This window comes from Chiloscyllium punctatum, chromosome 2 (assembly GCF_047496795.1).
Source record: "Chiloscyllium punctatum isolate Juve2018m chromosome 2, sChiPun1.3, whole genome shotgun sequence".
In the NCBI taxonomy this organism is placed as follows: domain Eukaryota; kingdom Metazoa; phylum Chordata; class Chondrichthyes; order Orectolobiformes; family Hemiscylliidae; genus Chiloscyllium; species Chiloscyllium punctatum.
In genome coordinates, this window is record NC_092740.1 from 83,033,344 (window position 1) to 83,054,675 (window position 21,332).

The 21,332-nt window shown below is 41.4% G+C and overlaps 1 protein-coding gene across 3 annotated transcripts in view; it reads right to left on the minus strand.

Moving 5' to 3' along the window:
• The window catches only part of LOC140486140 (E3 ubiquitin-protein ligase MARCHF3), a 120,642-nt gene that overhangs the window by 8,598 nt on the left and 90,712 nt on the right, over positions 1-21,332 (minus strand). For all 3 annotated transcript variants that reach the window (XM_072584824.1, XM_072584833.1, XM_072584815.1), the window contains exon 3: positions 9,197-9,401. In XM_072584824.1, the coding sequence (XP_072440925.1) occupies positions 9,197-9,401 (205 nt within the window). The remainder of the gene's footprint in view (positions 1-9,196; positions 9,402-21,332) is intronic.

A 21,332-nucleotide genomic window follows, 5' to 3' on the forward strand; every position in this document is an offset into this window, starting at 1 on the left:
GAATGTAGAAAGTTCGGCAGAAATTTTAAAAGGAGGTCCTTGAGGGTAGTACTATCGGGATTATTCCTGGTGCTACGAGCTAGGAGGATAGAGTAGATGAATGCATGGCTGAGGAGTTGGTGCAGGGGATAAGGGTTCACATTTTTGAATCATTGGAATCTCTTCTGGGGTAGAAGTGACATGTACAAGAAAGATGGGATTGCACCTGAATTGGAAGGGGACTAATATAACCGCAGAGAGATTTGCTAGAGCTGCTCAGGAGGACTTAAACGAGTAAGGTAGGGGTTAGGGCCGTGTGACCCAGGGAGATAGTGAGGAAAGAGATCAATCTGAGGCTGGTACAGTTGGGAAAGGGAGCAAGTCAAACATTCAGGGCAGGCAGGAACAAAGCAGAGAACAAGGTAGGAAAGAAAAATTAAACTGCATTTATTTCAAGGAGAAAGTGAGGACTGCAGATGCTGGAGATCAGAGCTGAAAATGTGTTGCTGGAAAAGCGCAGGTCAGGCAGCATCCAAGGAGCAGAAGAATTGACGTTTCAGGCATGAGTCCTGAAACACGGGTCCTTCTTCATTCCAGAGGAAGGGCTCATGCCTGAAACGTCGATTCTCCTGCTCCTTGGATGCTGCCTGACCTGCTGCGCTTTTCCAGCAACACATTTTCAGCTCTGATCTCCAGCATCTGCAGTCCTCACTTTCTCCTTGAAATAAATGCAGTTTAATTTTTCTCTCCTACCTTGTTCTCTGCTTTGTTCCTGCCTGCCCTGAATGTTTGACTTGCTCCCTTTCCCAACTGTACCAGTCTCAGATTGATCTCTTTCCTCACTATCTCCCTGGGTCACATGGCCCTAACCCCTACCTTACTCGTTTAAATCCTCCTGAGCAGCTCTAGCAAATCTCTCTGCGGTTATATTAGTCCCCTTCCAATTCAGGTGCAATCCCATCTTTCTTGTACATGTCACTTCTACCCCAGAAGAGATTCTGGTGACCTGCTGCGCTTTTCCAGCAACACATTTTCAGCTCTGCATTTACTTCAATGCAAGAAGCCTAACAAGAAAGGCAGATGAACTCAGGACATAGGAACATGGGACTAGGATATCATAGCAATTACAGAGATGTGGCTCAGGAATGGACAGGACTGGCAGTTTAATGTTCCAGGATAAAAATGCTATTGGAAGAATAGAAAGGGGGGCAAGAGAAGAGGAGGAGTGGTGTTTTTGATAAGGGATAGCATTATGGCTATACTTAGAGAGGATATTACTGGGAATACATCCAGGGAAGTTATTTGGGTGGAACTGAGAAATAGGAAAAGGGATGATCACCTTATTGGGATTGCATTACAAACACCCCCAATAGTCAGCAGGAAGTTGAGAAACAGACTTTTAAGGAGATCAGAGTTATTTGTAAGAATGATAGGATGGTTATGGAAGGGGATTTTAACTTTCCATACATAGACCGGGATTGCCATAATGTTAAGGGTTTAGATGGAGAGGCATTTGCTAATTGTGTACAGGAAAATATTGATTCAGTGTGTGGATGTACCTACTAGAGAAGGTGCAAAACTTGACCTACTCTTGGGAAATTAGGCAGGCCAGGTGACTGAGGTGTTAGTGGGGGAGCACTTTGGGGCCAGTGACCATAATTCTATTGGTTTTAAAATAGTGATGGAAAAAGATAGACTAGATCTAAAAGTTGAAGTTCTAAATTGAAAGGAGGCCAATTTTGACAGTATTAGGCAAGAAATTTCAAAAGTTGATTGGGGGCAGATGTTCGCAGGTAAAGGGACAATTGGAAAATGGGAAGCCCTCAGAAATGAGATGATGAGCATCCACAGACAGTATATTCCTATTACACTGAAAGGAAAGGCTGATAGGTGTAGGGAATGCTGGATGACTAGAGAAATTGAGGGTTTGGTTTAGACAAAGAAGGAAGCATATATCAGGTATAGACAGGATAGATCGAGTGAATCCTGAGAAGAGTATAAAGGCAGCAGGAGTATGCTTAAGAGGGAAATCAGGAGAACAAAAAGGGATGTGAACTAGCTTTGACAAATAGAATTAAGGAGAATCCAAAAGGTTTTTACAAATATATTAAAGGACAAAAGGATAACAAGGTAGAGAATAGGGCCCCACAAAGATCAGCAAGGCAGCCTACATGTGGAACCACAGGAGATTTGGGAAATACTAAATGAGTAATTTACATCAGTGTTTACTGTGGAGATGGACATGGAAGACAGAATGTGGGGAAATAGATGGTGACATTTAGATAAGTATCCATATTACAGAAGTGGTGGCCTGGACGGCTCCAAATGCATAAAAGTGGATAAATCCCCAGTTCCTGATGAGGTGTACCTTGGAACTCTGTGGGAAGCTAGGAAAGTGATTGCTGGGCCCCTTGCTGAGATACTTGATTGTCACAGGTGAGGTGCAAGAAGACTGGAGATTGGCTAACGTGGTGCCACTATTTCAGAAAAGTGGTAAGGAAAAGCCAGGGAACTATGGACCGATGAACCTGACATCGATGGTGGGCAAGTTGTTGGAGGAGCAGAAGAGTTGACGTTTCAAGCATAAGCTCTTCATCAGGAATGAGGAGGATAAATGGGAGGGGGCGGGGCTAGGGAGAAGGTTGCTAGGAATGTGATAGGTAGATAAAGGTGGGGGTGGAAGTGATATGTTGGAGAGGAGGGTGGGGCGGACAGGTGGGAAAGAAGATGGACAGGGAGGACAGTTCAAGATGGCAGTGTCGAGTTGGAAGGTTCGATCTGGGATAAGGTGGGGGGGGGGAAGGAAATGGGAAAACTGATGAAATCCATTCGTTCACATTGATCTCGTGTGGTTGGAAGGTCCCAATGTGGACATGAGCAATAGGGAAAGGCTGAATAGGCTGGGGCTGCTTTCCCTGGAGTGTCGGAGGCTGAGGGGCGACCGTATAGAGATTTATAAAATCATGATGGTCATAGATTGGGTAAATAGACAAGGTCTTTTTCCTGAGGTGGGTGTGTCAAGAACTAGAGGGCATAGGTTTAGGGTGAGAGGGGAAAGATATAAAAGAGACCTAAAGGGCAACTTTTCACACAGAGGGTGGTATGTGTATGGAATGAGCCGCCAGAGGAAGTGTTGGAGGATAGTACTATTACAGCATTTAAAAGACATCTGGATGGGTATATGAATAGGAAAAGTTTAGAGGGATATGGGCCAAGTGCTAGAAAATGGGACTAGATTGGGTTGGGATATCTGATTGGCATGGACGGGTTGGAGCAAAGGGTCTCTTTTCGTGTTGTACATCTGTATGATTCTATAACTGCAAGCCTCCAATTGATCAATAGCTCAATGAAACACCGCAGCCTCCTGAAGATGAACTGAAGGCACTACATGCTAAAAGGCGGTTGACATAAAAAGTTATGTGGGATGTGTTGCCTAAGCTGAGTTGGGCTCATCTGACATTTACTTTGGGGTGCTGGAAGGCCACCCAGGTTAATTCCAAACTTAGGCCGAATAAAGTTGGGCATTCGGAAATTGTGATTCCAGAGATATCTGCAAGCCTTTTGTACTTTTACAAAAATGTCAAATATTGTACTGCTTTCATCTATCATTTGTCAAGAGGAATTACTACTTATGGTACTTTGATCAACTGTTGAGCTAAAACCAGACACTTTGAAAGTCAAGTGGCAACACTATTTATTTACAACAGCCATTACTACCTGTTTGCCTCATTTCATAACATCATTGCCTTTTTTTAAATCTCTTAACCTCCCAACCTTTTCCTCTTTGTTCGATTTGATACATCCCATTTTTCAAGAGCATAAAGTGCATCTCATTTCTAGCTGCCTCCAGTCTCAAACAGGAACACTGGACTCACTGCCAGTCCTGAGTTTTTTCACGGCCCCCAGTTTTTATCATCCCCATTCCTAAACGGAAATATTCCTCCACATGGAGGGGGCAAGATGAGGTGATGAGAAGTGGAAAGAATTGGCCACTGAACCTGCCCATCCTCACATTTCAACTACATTTCAAGTTAATTTCCAATGCTTTCTCACAGCACTCGCCAGCTCTGTAGTTCTCTCATGGTTTTTCAAATGGAAATTGACTGTTTTTCTTCTTCATGTGTATATATTTCTGCTTCTCAACAATTTTCCTTATCTGTGCTCTTTTCCTCTGAGATACTTCTGGTTTCTTTCCTCTGTCCCAGAATATTTTCTTCACCTCTGTCCACAGCTTACTATTTTTCACTTTCTGAATCGGAGACTTTCTCAGTCTGTTAATGTATCCTGCAGTTTGGACTGCCATTCCAAAAGCTATCCATATGCTACAAATTGACATTCCTCTTGGCTCATCGAAATATCAATGAGTGATGCAAAATTCTCTGGTAGCTAAAATTTCATGTTTTGCCTGAAGCAATAGTTTCACCTTAATGATTCTACCAAAATTCAGTCAAACTTGAATTTAGCAATTAAACCTCCTCCTTTACTCCCAGAAAAAAAACTCTTATCGTTCATGCCACACAAGTGCCAGGCAATAGCAAACTCCAACAAAACAAATGTAGCCATCTCATTTAGTATTTAATGGCATCACTGTCACTGACTCACATGGACAACCTGTGAGTTACCACTGACCACACAATGAACCGGACCAGTATTGTGGGTACAAGAGGATTCCACTGCCACCGTTCACTCAGCCAACAAGTTCTATTCTAGCTTTCAGACAGAGGGCCAATGTACCTGTACCAGCTCCCAAAAGGTCATGGTAGCTTTGTTTGACCAATTGCAGTTGTACCTTCGGCTATTCTGAAATAAATCTTTTTGTTATTGAATAACAGTGCTTCTTGGGGAAAAGATTGTGGCATGTATCCTCTAATGCAGTCACTAGAGAGATCCAAGACAAAGCAAAGACAAAAAAGAGAATTGATGGCAGCAAGCTGCATTAACCAACCCTTACTCAATACCACAAATCAATAAATGTAGTAGATAGGACAAGTTACCATGACTGGTCACTTTGGGAAAATGGTTGTAGTGGTGCAGTTCAGGCTAGTAGACACAGAAGAAAAGATGATCATTCAAACAATGTGTTTGCCATTTTACCAGAATTATCATCTTAAGATGACACAGTCACTCAGCAGCTGAAGTATGATTTTCAACAGAGTGATAACAACAGCCTGTGAAGGAGGAGAAAACATCCATTTTACCTGGCAAATGGGAAAATCCTATGAGAAACAGTGTATATTTTGATTACTGCTTTTCAAGTCGGTTTATAAGAGATTTATGAAAATCAAGGAGTTTAAGAAGACAAATATTTCCTTTTCCATCTCATGTTAACCTTACAAACTAGGTCAGCACCCATGTTCCTTACACCACTACAGTGATAGGGACATCTTTTGAATTTCCAAGTGGAAATGGAAACTTGAAAAGCCTGGTTTGTCCTACATTATTAACTAGTTAACAGCAAGTATGCACCTTGTGTTCTCACATTGTGGTGTATCTCCTCGAGCATATGTAACAGAACATTTTACACTTTGGTGAAGAAATTTAGGAATTAGCAACAACATTGAAACCAATAAGGAGCTATTGAGAGGAGTGACAAAATGTTTGACAAAAGAGTTGAGTACTAATGTGGGTCATAAAGGAGAAAAAGAGATATGGAGACAAAAAGATTCAGGGACTCGAGTTTGTTGGACCAATGCAAAGTTCTCAGTTGTTGGACTGATGATGATTACAAAGATAGGGAGTAGGCCATGAAGATTTAAGCAAGAGGATGAGAATTAAAGGAGGTCCAGGAATCAGTTAGGTCAGGGAGCATGGAGTGATGGTTGAAGATGAATTGGTGAAGGATACGATATACACCACAGAGTTTGAGGAATTAAAAAGAATGAAGGTTCCAAAGATGACATTGGGATTGTAGTTTATAGGTGCCAATAGGCATGGGTAAATGTTTGACAGAAAATACATGACAATTTGGCAACATCCATGATTTAAATGTTGGAATCTCCATGACTATGAACTAGCTAGATGGGAGAGAAAGGCTGATACCAAGCTAACTCATGCTACTTAAAAACTTTGCTCTTGGACAAACCATCATCTGATCCCCACAAAGTTGAGCCTATAGATCCAGCCAAAGCATCAATTAGTTACTCATTAGGCAGACTTTGAAGTAGATGTTAAACTCATCAGAAATCATGTTATTGCCTCAGAATTTGCTACTGTTGATGGCCCAGTCTCAATGTTGTAGAGAAATTTTCATATCTCAGTATAGTGCACCCTGGATACCACTATTGATTCAGAAAGCTCTGGTCATGATTGGAAGCAAAATGTTATTAGGCTAAATTTAACCACTACCAAGCCATTGTCCTACCTGCCTAGCACTAGGCACAGAATCTTGGGTGAGCTACAGGTACCACGTTCTTCTTTTCTACGTCTATTTGTGGAATAAGGATGTGACTGGCAAGGCCAGCTTTTGTTGCCCATTCTTAAATTGCTCTTGATCTGAGCGGCTTACTGGGCCATTTCAGAAAACAATTTAAAGGCAATCATAATCATAAGGGTCTGGAGTCACATGTGGGCCAGGCCAGGCAAGGGTAGTGGATTTCCTTCTTTAAAAGACCATTTGTGAACCAGAAGAGTTTAAGATTTCACAGCCACCTCTACTGCAATGAGCTTTTAATTCCAGATTTATTCATTCGTTGAATTTAAAGTATTGCTTGATCATATAGAATTTAAACGTTGTTAAAAGGAGACAGGCAGCTTGAAGCTTTTAATTTTGCACTCATCAGAACCAGGACATAAGAAGCAGACTTGAACAAAGGGACACCATTTTAGAAAGCATGAGGAAAGGGCTGATTGATTGGGCCATCATTGGCATGGAGATGCAATAAAGGCATCTATCTTAATTCTCAGACTAGGCAGGTAAACTCTGCTTGGTCCCAGGTTTCCACGGGGTTACCGCAGCGACTGGCTATCAACAGGACACATTTTGTCACTTTCTGTCTACTTGAACCAAGGTTCTGTGTATTTATATGTGTATCACACTGTGAACGTGACTGATGATTTTAAAAAGGAGTTTATCACAAGTATGATTTTGGACAGGCAGTATTACAAGGTTGAAGAAGATAGCAAAGACAAAATGGGTTTAACTAAAGATCAAATAGGTTACAAAGTCATGATGAATTGAAGACAGAAACTGAAATGGGGAATGGAATTGGTATCCGGAGTATGTTTGTTGTTGGTACAAAAGAAAATGCCTTTGGCCTCATGTTAAATTGGAGGAACTTGCAGTTAATTCAGGATAAGGTGTCAGACAAGCAGACTGATGAAATAAAAGGAGCAAAAGCTCAAGAGAAATGGGGAACAAGTACAAGCTGAATGTTGTCGACACACATAGGAACCTGATTCACGCCATTGGTTGGTGTGACCAAACGGTAGCATGTAGATAAATAAAGGGAGTGGCCAAAGAACAATCCTCAGCAACTCAAGCTAATAATGATAAAAGTGAAAGGAAGTTAATTTAGGGCATGCTCTTGCTAAAAGAAGAGTCAAGTGAGACAGTATTACTAAACTAGGGAGAGGCAAGGCACTGAAGGACAAGGGTGCTTCTGGTAGTCAGTCAGCATAGAGATGGATGAGGTGGGACAATCAGAGAAAGTCTTTTCATGACTTTGATTAGGGCCATTTCAGTGCTGTAGCAGGACTGGTGAAGGGGAATGCAAGATTGACTATGGAATTGGCAGCTCACAATAGGTTCAAGGACTTGGGAAGTCAAAGGTTGGAGATGCAGTTCAGAAAGTCAGAGGAATATAGTATGCTTTGTTTTTAAGTAGGGAGTGGTGATTACAATTTTAAAAGAAGGTGGTGGGTGAAACAGTGACTGTTTTAATGTCAGCTATTATGGGGGCTAGGAACAAGATTTAAATGGTTAGAGGTGTAATGGGAATGGAGTCCAAAGAAAAGCAGATAGAAGTTGCAAAAATAAAAGGTTTTATAGGCTGAGGCAAGGGAGTGGGGGATATAGCAACGTCAGCTGATCAAATTGTCTCAATACCAGCGAAGAAATAATAAGTGGGCTCTTCATAATTGCTGAAGGAGCAGATGGGAGAAGGAAAGATAGAGGCTTTAAGAAGATGGCATGCATTGCCCAGGCAATAATTCTAGATATCCAGGATGATCCTGGGGTAGTGAGCAGTTTTGACATGAAAACAAGGCCTGGTGAGGCATGATATAGTCCAAAAAAAAAGACACATTTCCCCTTCTTTTCACATACAAATACTTTCTCACCAACCTGTTCAGTGATGTTATTATTCACCTCTAGTACAGGTGGGATTTGAACGCAGGCCTTTGGGCCAGAGGAAGGGACGATACTACTGGATCACAAGAGCCCTCTCTTTCATTTGTAATTTTAGCTATTAGATAAACATTTGTGTAATACTGGATAAACATTTTCAAACATCTCTTCTGATTGGCACAGTTAAGAAACCTTTTGGTAATAAATAGTCTTTCAGTACAAAATCAACCAATGTAAACCTGCATTCTAGTATTTTCTGTTTTAGAGATGAACAAAAGGCAACTTTTAAGAAAGTACATAAAGGAGCACTGTTTTGATGAGTAGATCATGCTGAGAATAAAAGTAATGATTTTAGAAGAGTTATAATGAAACAATGCAAATATTTATTTAATGCTCATTATTTTACAGCTGCATTCTTAGGAGTCAGAGAAAAATGAAATTTGCATATATACTTTCTACATGTTAATATTGGAACAAAAGCGAAGACTGAAGGCCTCCTAATAGGCTATGAGAGAAATTGGAATTGAGAGCTTTATTTTAGAGAATAAGAATTCACAGGGAAACTGGCTGTTCCTGATTGTCCTGCTTAAATAATGGAAATAACTATCGAAAAACTCTGAACCGTGTGCTCTTTAAAGTGATGAATAATCAGACTGAGCAGGAAACCGTGTCCTTTCAGGCCCAGTGTAATTATCAGATTTAGCTCAAGTTAAACAAGGAATTAAGCTTCCCCTACTTTACCTCAACAGGTACTTTGACCAAACTGGAGAACTCGTCCTTGAAAATAGCTCTGTGGCCGATAGATAAACCTCTGTTCAAATCAACCACCTAGGATTTACGCAATCATACATTTTTTTTTAAAAAGATGTATAAATTATCTGTCTGGAGCTATTTTTGTGTCCCAGATTCTGCAGACAGGAATGACATACTGACCTCTATTAATGGTCTAGGTTTACGCTCCACTGAAAACTTGAAGTGGCAGAGTTCACAGTAACTGGTGTTTGAAGATGAAAGCCAATGCTCTAGGCAGCTTCTATGAATAGTTCCTAGAGTTCCTGTACATTCACAGGGGGAGAGCAGATCTTCCTGGTTGCTGCCTTCATGGCAAATCCGGCACATAGGTCGGTCATGGAGGGTGCTGCAAACATTAAAAGGTTCATTAATGCCAGCTTCAAAACAATTGAGAGGACAGCCAAAATGACAGGCTTTTATTAATATCAAAACTGTTTTTAAAATAATTTCCCAGTACTGAAAGAGTACACAGCAGTATAAAATCTAAATTATAATGCAATTAATTAGATTCTAATCTGTAGCACCGAACACAATTGCCCAAAATAATTGAAGACAATGGACATTTAAAAGAATGAGAAGATATTTCAATTATTTCTTCTTTCTTTGTTAAAGCAAAATGTAGCTTCTGGAAGCTGAACCTGAGGACTTAAATGCTGCTTCTTTACCAAACAACTGGATGAGTTTGGTGCTGGGGCCCTGGATTAGAAATTAATTACAGTGAGGGATGCTATTATGATCAGTTTAGTTTAAATAGTTTTCAGTACAAATGTGATCACAGAAATTTAAATTAAAAAGAAGTTAGCAGAAAGTGCACTTGGAAACAAGGTTTTTAAGCATATGAATAATTCAGGACTCAAATGCTGCATTTGTTAATCTCTGGAATGGATTTAAATCATTGCAGACTTTTATTTTGTTAATTTGCTTATGGGGTCCAAGCATCAATGACAAGGCCAAAATGTATTTACACTTTAAGGGGTGGCGAGAAGCAGTCTCCTGAACTGCTGCAGTTTATCTGCATGTGGTAACTCACAGTATTATTGTGGAAGGAGCTCCATGACTTTTGTGTGACCCAGTCAAGAGTGAAGGAATAGTAATACGGTTGTAATTTCAGGTCCGAATTGCACACAGTTTGCAGGTAAACTTGCAGGTGGTAGTGTTCCAATCCATTGTTGTGTGTGCCATTTTAGGTGGTGGAGGTGATCATTTGGGAAGGTACTGTTGATGAGTTGTGTAGTACATCTTGGATACGTTAAACACCGCATATCAGTGGTGAACGGAGTGAATTTTGAAGATGGTGCATGAAGTGCTGATAAAATGAGTTGCTTTGGATGTTTCTTGAGAATTGTTAGAGGTGTACCATCCAGGTATCTGGAAAGTTTTTTAAAAATTCATTCATGGGGATATAGATGTTGCTGGTTAGGCCAACAATCATCAGCCTGAGGGTAGTTAAGAGTTAACCACTTTGCTGGAGTCACATGTAAACCAGACCAGGTAAGGATGGCAGTTTACTTCTTTAAATGACATTAGTGAACCAGATAGGTTTTTCAGACAGTCGATAAATGGATTCATGACCATCATTTGACTCTTAATTCAGATTTTTATTAAACTCAAACTACCACCATCTGCCATGTCTGCAGAACATTACCAATGTCTCTGGATTAACAATCCAGTGATAATACCACTAGGCTGTCACCTCCCTAAAGTATTCCATCACACTCCCAGTTTTTGCCTTACAAATGTTTTACAGACTTTGTGGTGAATGAGTTATTTACAGAATTCCCAATGTCTAACTAGTTCTTATAGCCACATAATTGATACGGCTGGATCGGATAAGGTTTCTGGCTTGTGGTAACCCCAAGCATGTTAATATAGTGAGGGATTCAGCAAATAGATTAGATTAGATTCCCTACAGTGTGGAAACAGGCCATTTGGCTCATCAAGTCCACACCGACCCTCTGTAGAGTTATTCATCCCCTACGTTTATCCCTGACTAATGTACCTAACACTATGGGCAATTTAGCGCGGCCAATTCACCTGACCTGCACATCTTTGGATTGTGGGAGGAAACCGGAGCACCCGGAGGAAACTCATGCAGACACAGAGAGAATGTGCAAACTCCGCACAGATAAAAATTGAATCCAGGTCCCTGGTGCTGTGAGGCAGCAGTGCTAACCACTGAGCCTCTGTGCCAAGACCCATAATCTTGCTACTGAAAACTAAAAGGGGAGATGGCAATTGATTGGCATTTGTGTGCACTGGATACTACCTGCCACTATTAACCTCAGACTGAATGTCATCCAGTTCTCTGTGAATGCAGCACTGACAATTTTCAAATCTGAAGGCTTGAAAGTGATACCTAATACTGCAATTAACTCCTTTTCTGGTTTTATAATGGAGGAAAGATCTTTGATGAAGCAGCTGAAGTTGGTTGGGCCTAAGACACTACCCTAAGAAACCCTACAGAGATGTCTGGGGCTACAGTGATAGTCCTCCAATGCAGCAATCTATCTTTGTACCAGGTGTAACTCCAACCATAGAGGCATTCGCCCATCTCCAAACTCTGACTCCACTTGACTTCAATTTTACTCAAGTTCCTCATTTCCACATTCAATTGATGTCAACGACAGTCACTTTCACCTCACTTCTGAAATTTAGCAATTTTGTCTATGTTTGCACAAAGGCTGAAATGACATCTGGTGGAACACAAAGTTAACAGTAAAAAGCAGTTTATTACTGAGAAACCAGACAGATTGCAACAACAGCTTCCCAAAGGTGATTAAGAATTGGCAATAAATACCGCCTTGCCAATGATGCCCACATCCAGTGATAGACGTTTTCTTTAAAAAATTGTTTTATGACACAGCCGATGACATCTTCCCTCACTTTGCTGATGGAGAATAAACTGATGGAATCATCTAATTTGATATATCCTGTATTTTCTTAGAAAATTCAACAATGCCTCACTTAAAGATATGGTTGCATTCTTGAAAAATCATGACTTTAAACTCTATGGCAACCCAAGATTCACTTGATGTTAGAAATGGAATTAGGTTCCTTCAGACATTTCTGACTTGGATAAAACAGTGCAGTAGTTGAAACACTGTGCCATACTTTTGCAGTATTATATACTAGCTGAAAAAACTTGCAAAACAAAATAAATCTATAAGCATAAAAGAAAACTTGTACAGTTTGGTATTTTAGAACCTTTCTCAGCAGAAACTAAACAATAAGTTGAACTGGTGTACATTTTAAAATGCATGTATTCATTAAAAAGAAAACAATGCAAAATGTCCAGATTACAGAGGAGGAAGTGCTGGATGTCTTGAAATGGTTAAAAGTGGATAAATCCCCAGGACCTGATCAGGTGTATCTGAGAACTCTGTAGGAAGCTAAAGAAGTGATTGCTGGGCCTCTTGCTGAGATATTTGTATCATCGATAGTCACAGATGAGGTGCTGGAAGACTGGAGGTTGGCAAACGTGGTGCCACTGTTTAAGAAGGGTGGTAAGTACAAGCCAGGGAACTATAGACCAGTGAGCTTGACCTCTGTGGTGGGCAAGTTGTTGGAGGGAATCCTGAGGGACAGGATGTACACGCATTTGGAAAGGCAAGGACTGATTCGGGATAGTCAACATGGCTTTGTGCGTGGGAAATCATGTCTCACAAACTTGATTGAGTTTTTTGAAGAAGTAACAAAGAAGATTGGTGAGGGCAGAGCAGTAGATGGGCAGAGCAGTAGGTGGGCAGAGCAGTGATCTATATGGACTTAAGTGAGGCATTTGACAAGGCTCCCCATGGGAGACTGATTAGCATGGTTAGATCTCATGGAATACAGGGAGATCTAGCCATTTGGATACAGAACTGGTGGAGTTGGGAGGTCATGTTGCGGTTGTACAGGACATTGGTTAGGCTACTGTTGGAATATTGCGTGCAATTCTGGTCTCTTTCCTATCGGAAAGATGTTGTGAAACTTGAAAAGGTTCAGAAAAGATTTACAAGGATTTACAAGGGTTGGAGGATCTGAGCTACTGGGAGAGGCTGAACAGGCTAGGGCTGTTTTCCCTGGAGCATCGGAGGCTGAAGGGAGACCTTATAGAGGTTTACAAAATTATGAGGGGCATGGATAGGATAAATAAACATAAATAAATGTTTTCTCTGGGGTCAGGGAGTCCAGAACTAGAGGGCATAGGTTTAGGGTGAGAGAGGAAAGTTATAAAAGAGACCTAAGGGTCAACTTTTTCACACAGAGAGTGGTATGTGTATGGAATGAGCTGCCGGAGGACGTGGTGGAGGCTGGTACAATTGCAACATTTAAAAGGCATTTGAATGGGTATATGAATAGGAAGGGTTTGGAGGGATATGGGCCGGGTGCTGGCAGGTGGGACTAGATTGGGTTGGGATATCTGGTCGGCATGGATGGGTTAGACCGAAGGATCTGTTTCCTTGCTCTACATCTCTGAGTCTATAAGTAAAGAAACAGATTACAATATATATTAAAAAAAGTTAATGAAGTTTCAGTTTACTAAGTGGCAGAAACTGGTTGATGCAGGCAGAATCACCTGCACTAACAAACTTCTGTCACTAGGTGAGCCTGGGACTCAAGTACAAGTTCAGAACAAAGAGTCAAGAGAAAACAGTCAGTCAGAGTCATAGAGTCGTACAGCACAGAAACAGACCCTTCGGTCCAACTTGTCCATGCTGATCAGATATCCTAAACTAATCTAGTCACATATCCCTCTAAACACTTCCTATTCATATACCTATCTAAATACCTTTTAAATTCTGCAATTGTATCAGCCTCCAACACTTCCTCTGGCAGATCATTCCATACGTGCACCACCCTCTGTGTGAACAAGTTGCCATTAGGGTCCCTTTTAAATCTTTCTCCTCTTACCCTAAACCTATGCCCTCTGGTTCTGGACTCCCCCAACCCCAAGGAAAAGACTTTGTCTATTTATCCTATCCATGCCCCTCATGATTTTATAAACCTCTATAAAGGTCATCCTTCATTTTTCGTAGGGAAAACAACCCCAGCCTGTTCAGCCTCTCCCTATTGCTCGAATCCTCCAACCCTGGCAACATCCTTATAAATTTTTTCTGAACCCTTTCAAGTTTCACAACATCTTTCTGATAGGAGGGAGACCAGAATTGCAAATAATGTTCCAAAAGTGACAGTACAGTTCCAAAAATGTCCTGGACAGCCGCAACATGACCTCCCAACCCCTAGATTCAAGCACTGACCAATAAAAGGAAAGCATACCAAACACCTTCCCTACTATCCTATCTACCTGCGACTCTACTTCCAAGGAACTATGAACCTGCACTCCAAGGTCTCTTTGTTCAGCAACACTCCCCAGGGCCTTACCATTAAGTGTATACATTCTGCTCTGATTTGCCTTTCCAAAATTCAGCACCTCAATTTTATCTAAACTAAACTCCATCTGCCACTCCTCGGCCCATTGGCCCATCTGATCAAGGTCCTTTTGTACTCTGTGGTAATCTTCTTTGCTGTTCACTAAACCTATAAGTTTGGTGTCATCTGCAAACTTACTTACAGATCACATCCAACGCTCTGCCTTCATCAACCCACTTGGTTACTTCCTTCAAGAAAACTCAATCAAGTTAGTTAGACACAATTTCCCATGCATGAAGCCATGTTGACTATTCCTAAATCAGCCCTTGCCTTTCCAAATACATGTAAATGCTGTCCCTCAGGATTTCCTCCAACAACTTTCCCACTGCCAATGTCAGGCTCACAGGCCTATAGTTCCCTGGCTTTTCCTTACCACTTTTCTTCAATGGTGGCACCGTATTAGCCAACCTCCAGTCTTCCGGCACCTCACCTGTGACTATCGATGATACAAATCTCTCAGCAAGGAGCCCAGCAATCACCTCCCTAGCTTCCCACAGAGTTCTAAAATACACTTGATCAGGTCCTGGGGATTTATCTACCTTTTTGCATTTGAAGACATCCAGCACTTCCTCCTCTGTAACAAAGACATTTTTCAAGCTGACACATCTATTTCACCACTCCTTATACCTTCCATGTCCTTCTCCACAGTTAACACTGATACAAAATACTCGTTTAGTAGCTCCCCCATCTCCTGTGGTTCCACACATAGGCTGCCTTGCTGATCTTTGAGGGGCCTATTCTCTCCCTAATTACCCTTTTGGCATTAAAGTATTTATAAAATCCCTTTGCATTCTCCTTAATTCTATTTGCCAAAGCTATCTCACGTCCCCTTTTTGCCCTCTGGATTTCCCTCATATGTATATTCCTACTGCCTTTATACTCTAAGGATTCACTCTATCTCAGCTGTCTATAACTCACATATGCTTGCTTCTTTTTCTTAACCAAAACGTCAATTTATTTAGTCATCCAACATTCCTTACAACTACCAGCCTTGCCTTTCATGTAACAGGAACATACTGTCTCTGGACTCTTGTTATCTCATTTTTGAAGGCTTCCCATTTTCCAGCCGCCCTTTTACCTCCAAACATTTGTCCCCAATCAACTTTTGAAAGTTCTTGACCTAATACCATCAAAGTTAGCCTTCCTCTAATTTAGAACTTGAACTCTGAGATCCTGTCTATCCTTTTCCATCACTATTTTAAAACTAATAGAGCTACTGTCGCTGGCCCCAAAGCACTCCCCCATTGTCACCTCAGTCACCTGCCCTGCCTTATTTCCCAAGAGTAGGTCAAGCTTTGCATCTTCTCTAGCAGGAACATCCACATACTGAATCTGAATATTCTCTTGTATACATTTAACAAATTCTTCTCCATCTAAACCCTTAATACTATGGCAGTCCCAGTCTAAGTTTGGAAAGTTAAAATCCCCTTTCATAACCACCCTAACATTCTCACAGATAACTAAGATCCCCTTGCAAATTTTTTGCTCCATTTCCTGTTCACTATTGGGGTGTCTATACTACAATCCCAATAAAGTGATCATCCCTTTCTTACTTCTCAGTTCCATCCAAATAACCTCCCTGAATTAACTCCTATGAATATCCTAAGTATAGCCGTAATGTTATCCCTTATCAAAAATGCCACTCCTCTTCCTCTCTTGTCCCCTTTTCTATCCTTCTTTTAGCACTTGTGGCCTGGAACATTAAGCTACCAGTCCTGTCCATTCCTGAGCCATGTCTCTATAATTGTTTTGACATTGCAGTGCCATGTTCTTAACCATGCCCTGAGTGCATCTGTCTTCTCTGTTAGGTCTCTTGCATTGAAATATGCACTTTATCAGTCCTACCTCATTCTCTGCTTTGTTCTTGCCTGCCCTGACTGGTAGATTTGGGAAAAGGAGCAAGCCAAACAGTCTCAGCCTGATCTCTTTCTTTCACCATCTCCCTGGGTTCCACACCCTCCACCTTACTCCCGAGCAGCTTAGGCAAATCTCCTTGCCAGTATATTAGTCTCCTTCCAATTCAGATGCAATCGGTCCTTCTTTTACAGGTCACTTCTACCTCAGAAGAGATTCCAATGACCCAAAAATGTGAACCTTTATCCCCTGCACCAGCTCCTCAGCCACACACTCACCTGCTCTATCCTCCTTACACTCACTAATCAGAGTCATGAAGCATGAAAACAGACCCTTCGGTCCAACTAGTTCACAGATACCACATTCCTAAACTAACTTAGTCCCACATGTGCCTGCATTTGGCCCATATCCCTCCAAACCTTTCCTATTATGTACCTATCCAAATGTCTTTTAAATGTTGTAACTATACTTACATTCACCACTTCCTCTGGCAGTTCATTCCAAATATGAACCACTGTGTGTAAAAACGTTTGCCCCTCATGTCCTTGTTAAATCTTTCTCCTGTCACCTTAAAAATATGCCCCCAGTTTTGAACTCCCCAACCTTCAAGAAAAGACTCTTGCCATTCACCTTATCTATGCCCCTCATAATTTTAGAAACTTCTGTAAGGTCACCCCTCAACCTCTTATGCTCCAGTGAAAGTAGTCCCAACCTATCTTTATAATTCAAACCCTCCATTCCTGGCAATGTCCTGGTAAATATTTGCTGAACCCTCTCCAATTTAATAATATCCTTCCTATAACAGGGTGACCAGAACTGCACGTGGTACTCCAGAAGATGCCTCACAATGTCCTGTACAACCTCAAAATGACATCTCAACTCCTTTACTCAAAAGGTTTGAGCAATGAAGGCAAGCATGCTAAACACCTTCTTGACCATCCTGTCTACCTGCGACATTAGAGCTAAATTCCAAAAAGACAGAGCAAGAATGATGGTCCTCAACATCAAAACAATTTTTGACCAAGTACACCACCAAGAAACTCCAGAAAAATGCGTGTCAAGTGTGATCACAGGAGGTGGGTAGCAGCTCTCTGGATGCAGGCATATCTAAATTAAAGGAGGTTGGTTGTGGTTGCTAGAAAACATTCATCTCAGCCCCAGTTTATTACTGCAGAAGTTCCTCAGGGTAGTGTCAGAGGCCCTCAAGTGCATTCAGCTACTTCTGTTACCTTCCCTCCACTTTTATGTCTGCCTCCTCAAATACAGCCTGTGCCCCCACATACAGCAAGATCTGGACAACAGTCAGGCTTGAATTGATCAGTGGCAAACAACCTTTGCACTGTACAAGTGCCAGGCAGCAACCATCCCCAACATGAGGGAATGTAACCATCATCCCAATATCAGTAGTTTGTAGCATCAGGTGTAATCCAGATATTACTACCATCAGGATTTCCTTTTAAAATTCCTGCCTAACTCTCTATATTCTCCCTTGAATCTCATCCTTTTCCCTTCCTATGTCAGTAGTACCAATGTGCACAACTACCTCCTGCTGGTCCGTCTCCCCTTTGAGAATATTCTGCACTCTCTCGGAGATATCCTTGATCTTGGCACCAGGGAGGCAACACCATTCTAATTTCTTGCTGCCAGCCACAGAAATGTCTGTCTGTGCCTCTGACTAGACAGTCTTCTACCACAATCGATTGCTTGGAACCTGACATACCCCTTGTTACATTAGAGCCAGTCTCGCTATCTGAAAGTTGGCTGTTCATGCTACATTCCCCTGACAGTCCATTAACATCTACATTTTCCAAAACAACATACTGTTTGAGATGGGGATAACCACACGGACTGCTGCATGACCTGCCTCCCTCTCCTATCTTTCCCGGAGGTAATCAATCTCCCTGACTCTATTTGTGGTTTTTCTCTCTCCCTACAACTGCCATCCATCGCACCCCCTAGCTGCTGTAAATTCTTCATGGCCTCTAACTGATGCTCCAACTGATCCATTCGATCTGACAGGATTTGCAACCAAAGACACTTCCTGCAGTCATAATCATCAGTAACATGGAAAATCTCCATAATATCCAACAGGAACAACACATCAAGGCCATCTTTGCTCCTAAACAATCTATAGACCTAGAAAATAGCACCATCTTACTGCTCTAAAACACACTGCTCCAGGCTAACTTTATATCGATGTTTGTATTTTTAAAATTTAAATCAGGATGGTGGAGACCTAAATTAAGAACAGTCAAATACAAGAATTCGAAAGTAGGACATTTGACCTCTCAGTTCTACTCTGTTAATCAATAAGATCGCAAGTATGTTGTTTTGGAAAATGTAGGTGGTGATGGACTCTGTATACGTTTGAATTCCATATTCCCATCATAGCATATTTTGATAAAACAAGGAAATGAGGATGCTGGAAATTTGAAACAAAGAAGAGAAATTGCTGGAGAAACTTAACAAGTCTGGCAAGCAACTATGGAGAGGAAACAGAATCAATGTTTGAGGTCCAGTGACCCTTCTTCAGACTTACATTCCCTTTCCGAACAGGAATTAATAATATTCAATGGCACTGCATCCACCCAGTCTGAGATAGAGAGAGCTTCAAAGTTGCACAAACCTCTGAAAATTTTCCTCATATCTGTCCTAAAAAGTCAACCCCTAATTTTGAAATAGTGTGCCCTAGTTCTGGATTCATCTATATAAGGAATCATCCATTGCACATGCACATTCCCAAGATTATTTGGGATTTTATAAAATTCGATCCAGTCTTCTGAAATCAGGTATTAAAAACATCTAAATATCTCAGCACCTCAGTATTCTGCAGTTGTTCTCCATTCCAACTTTTAACTCAAACTTAACACACTGAACAACTTCACATTTTCCCACACTACATTCATGAACCAGACTTTCGCCCATTCGTAACGGTGTTGTTGCTGCTCCTTTAACAAGATTCTGTTGTCTTTGGGTTTTTTTCAGGAGTTTGTAAAAACACAGGTTCCGAAAAGTCTAGCTTTGGGTGAGTTTTAAGTCCAATTCGATTATAGCTGCCTCAGGCAAAAGGCTTTCAAGTTTAAAAAAAAACTTATGCAATGAAAAGGAAGTGGCCGGTTCCCCCAGCTCAGCTTTTCTCTGGTTTGATTTGGTTTTTGGCAGTCTGGCTATTCACTGAAAGCAGTCAGGTCAGTGTTGTGAAGCTGCTGGACCCAAAGAAGCAGGTCCATGCTGATCTTCCTCTTTCTCTGACATATCTCCTGTAAGACCCTGTGTTTGATTTTACCTTGTGTGCAAAGGGGTGTTTATGGAGATTATTGCAAGTATTGGGAACAGCATTGGTAAGTTGGGATAGTTTGTTGGGTTTTCGGATAGGTTAAGTTGTTCTATATTTTGTTCTCTTTTGTGCTTCATTTGGTAATCTTGCAAATAAATTCCGTTTTGTTTAAAACTAAGTGGTTGGCCAGCTGCATCACTCCCTGAATACCCCACTGTACACCTGTTTAAAATAACTAGCAAAGTTAGGGTCTGGGCTACTTCAATTAGATTAGATTCTCTACAGTGTAGAAACAAGCCATTTGGCCCAACAAGTCCACAGCAACCCTCCGAAGATTAACCCACCAGACCCATTTACCCCTGACTAATACACCTAACACTATGGGCAATTCACCTAACCTACACATCTTTGGATTGTGGGAGGAAACCAGAGCACCCAGAGCACGCAGACAAGCAAAAAATGTGCAAACACCAGACAGACAGACAGACAAACAGTCGCCAGAGGTGGGAATCAAACCCAGGTCCTTGATGCTGTGAGGCAGCCAAGCTAACCACTGAGCCACCGTGCCGCCCAACTTCCTTGAAATGTTTTAGTGGGGTTGGTCCACAACAGTAACCGATATCCATATTCATCGCTTGTGCCCTCTACATACTTTCCTATCTCTCGGCACTATCTACATATCTCAACCTTCACCAGCTACCTCCAGTGCTTCAAAGTTGTGTTCAACAAGGAGGACTAGTCACTTTCTCAAGGAGGGTGAAAGCTGACAATCAATAGAAAGATTCCTTGGCCATATCTGATCTGATACCAAAGATTTCATGAGGTCTGGCATTCATGTTGAGGGCTCACTGGGTTAACCACTCCTGAAGGTACATTGCTATGTCACCACTTCTAGTTCTGCCAGCAGGACAGGCAGACAGGACATACTCTGGGACAGTAATGGAGGCCTCTGGTACAATAGCTGTCAGTTATGATTTACTAAATATGACTATGTCACACTGTTGTTTGACTTGTCTGTGGGGCAGTTCATGTCAATATAAGGAGGACTTTGTTGAGTTGACTGGGGCAGTGTGTTGCTGGGTAGTCCATCTGGTTTTATTTGTTTTTGGATTTTCTGTAACTTCCTGAAGGCATAAGATGCAGGAGCAGAAGTAGGTCATCAATTCAATGGGATCATAGTTGATCTGATAAACCCCAACTCCACTTTTCTGCCTTTTCCCCAAAACCCTTGATTTTCTTACTGATGTAAAATCTGTCAATCTCAGCTTTAAATCTACTTAATGACAAAGCCTCAACAGCCCTCAGTAGTAAAGAATTCCATACTGTAAGAGAAGAACTTCCTTCTAAATTTAACATTAAATGTGTGACCCCTTATTCTAAGATTATGTCTTTGGATCCTAGATTCTTCCACAAGGGGAAGCAACCTTCCTACATCTAACCCGTCAAGTCCTCTAAGAATCTTGTAGGTTTCAATAAAGTTACCTTTCACTCCCTTAAATTCCAATAAATAGAGGACCAATCTACTCAACGTCTCCTCACTAAATGGTCCCTCTACACATAGTATCAACCTAGTGAATCTTCCCTGCACAGCCTTTAATCCCGGTATATCTTTCCTTACATAAGTATTCCAATTATGGTCTGACTAGGAACTTGTCCCTCTTTTATTCTATTCCCTTCGAAATACAGGCCAACATGTTTTGGTACCAACTGAATGGCTTGCTAGGCCATTTCTAA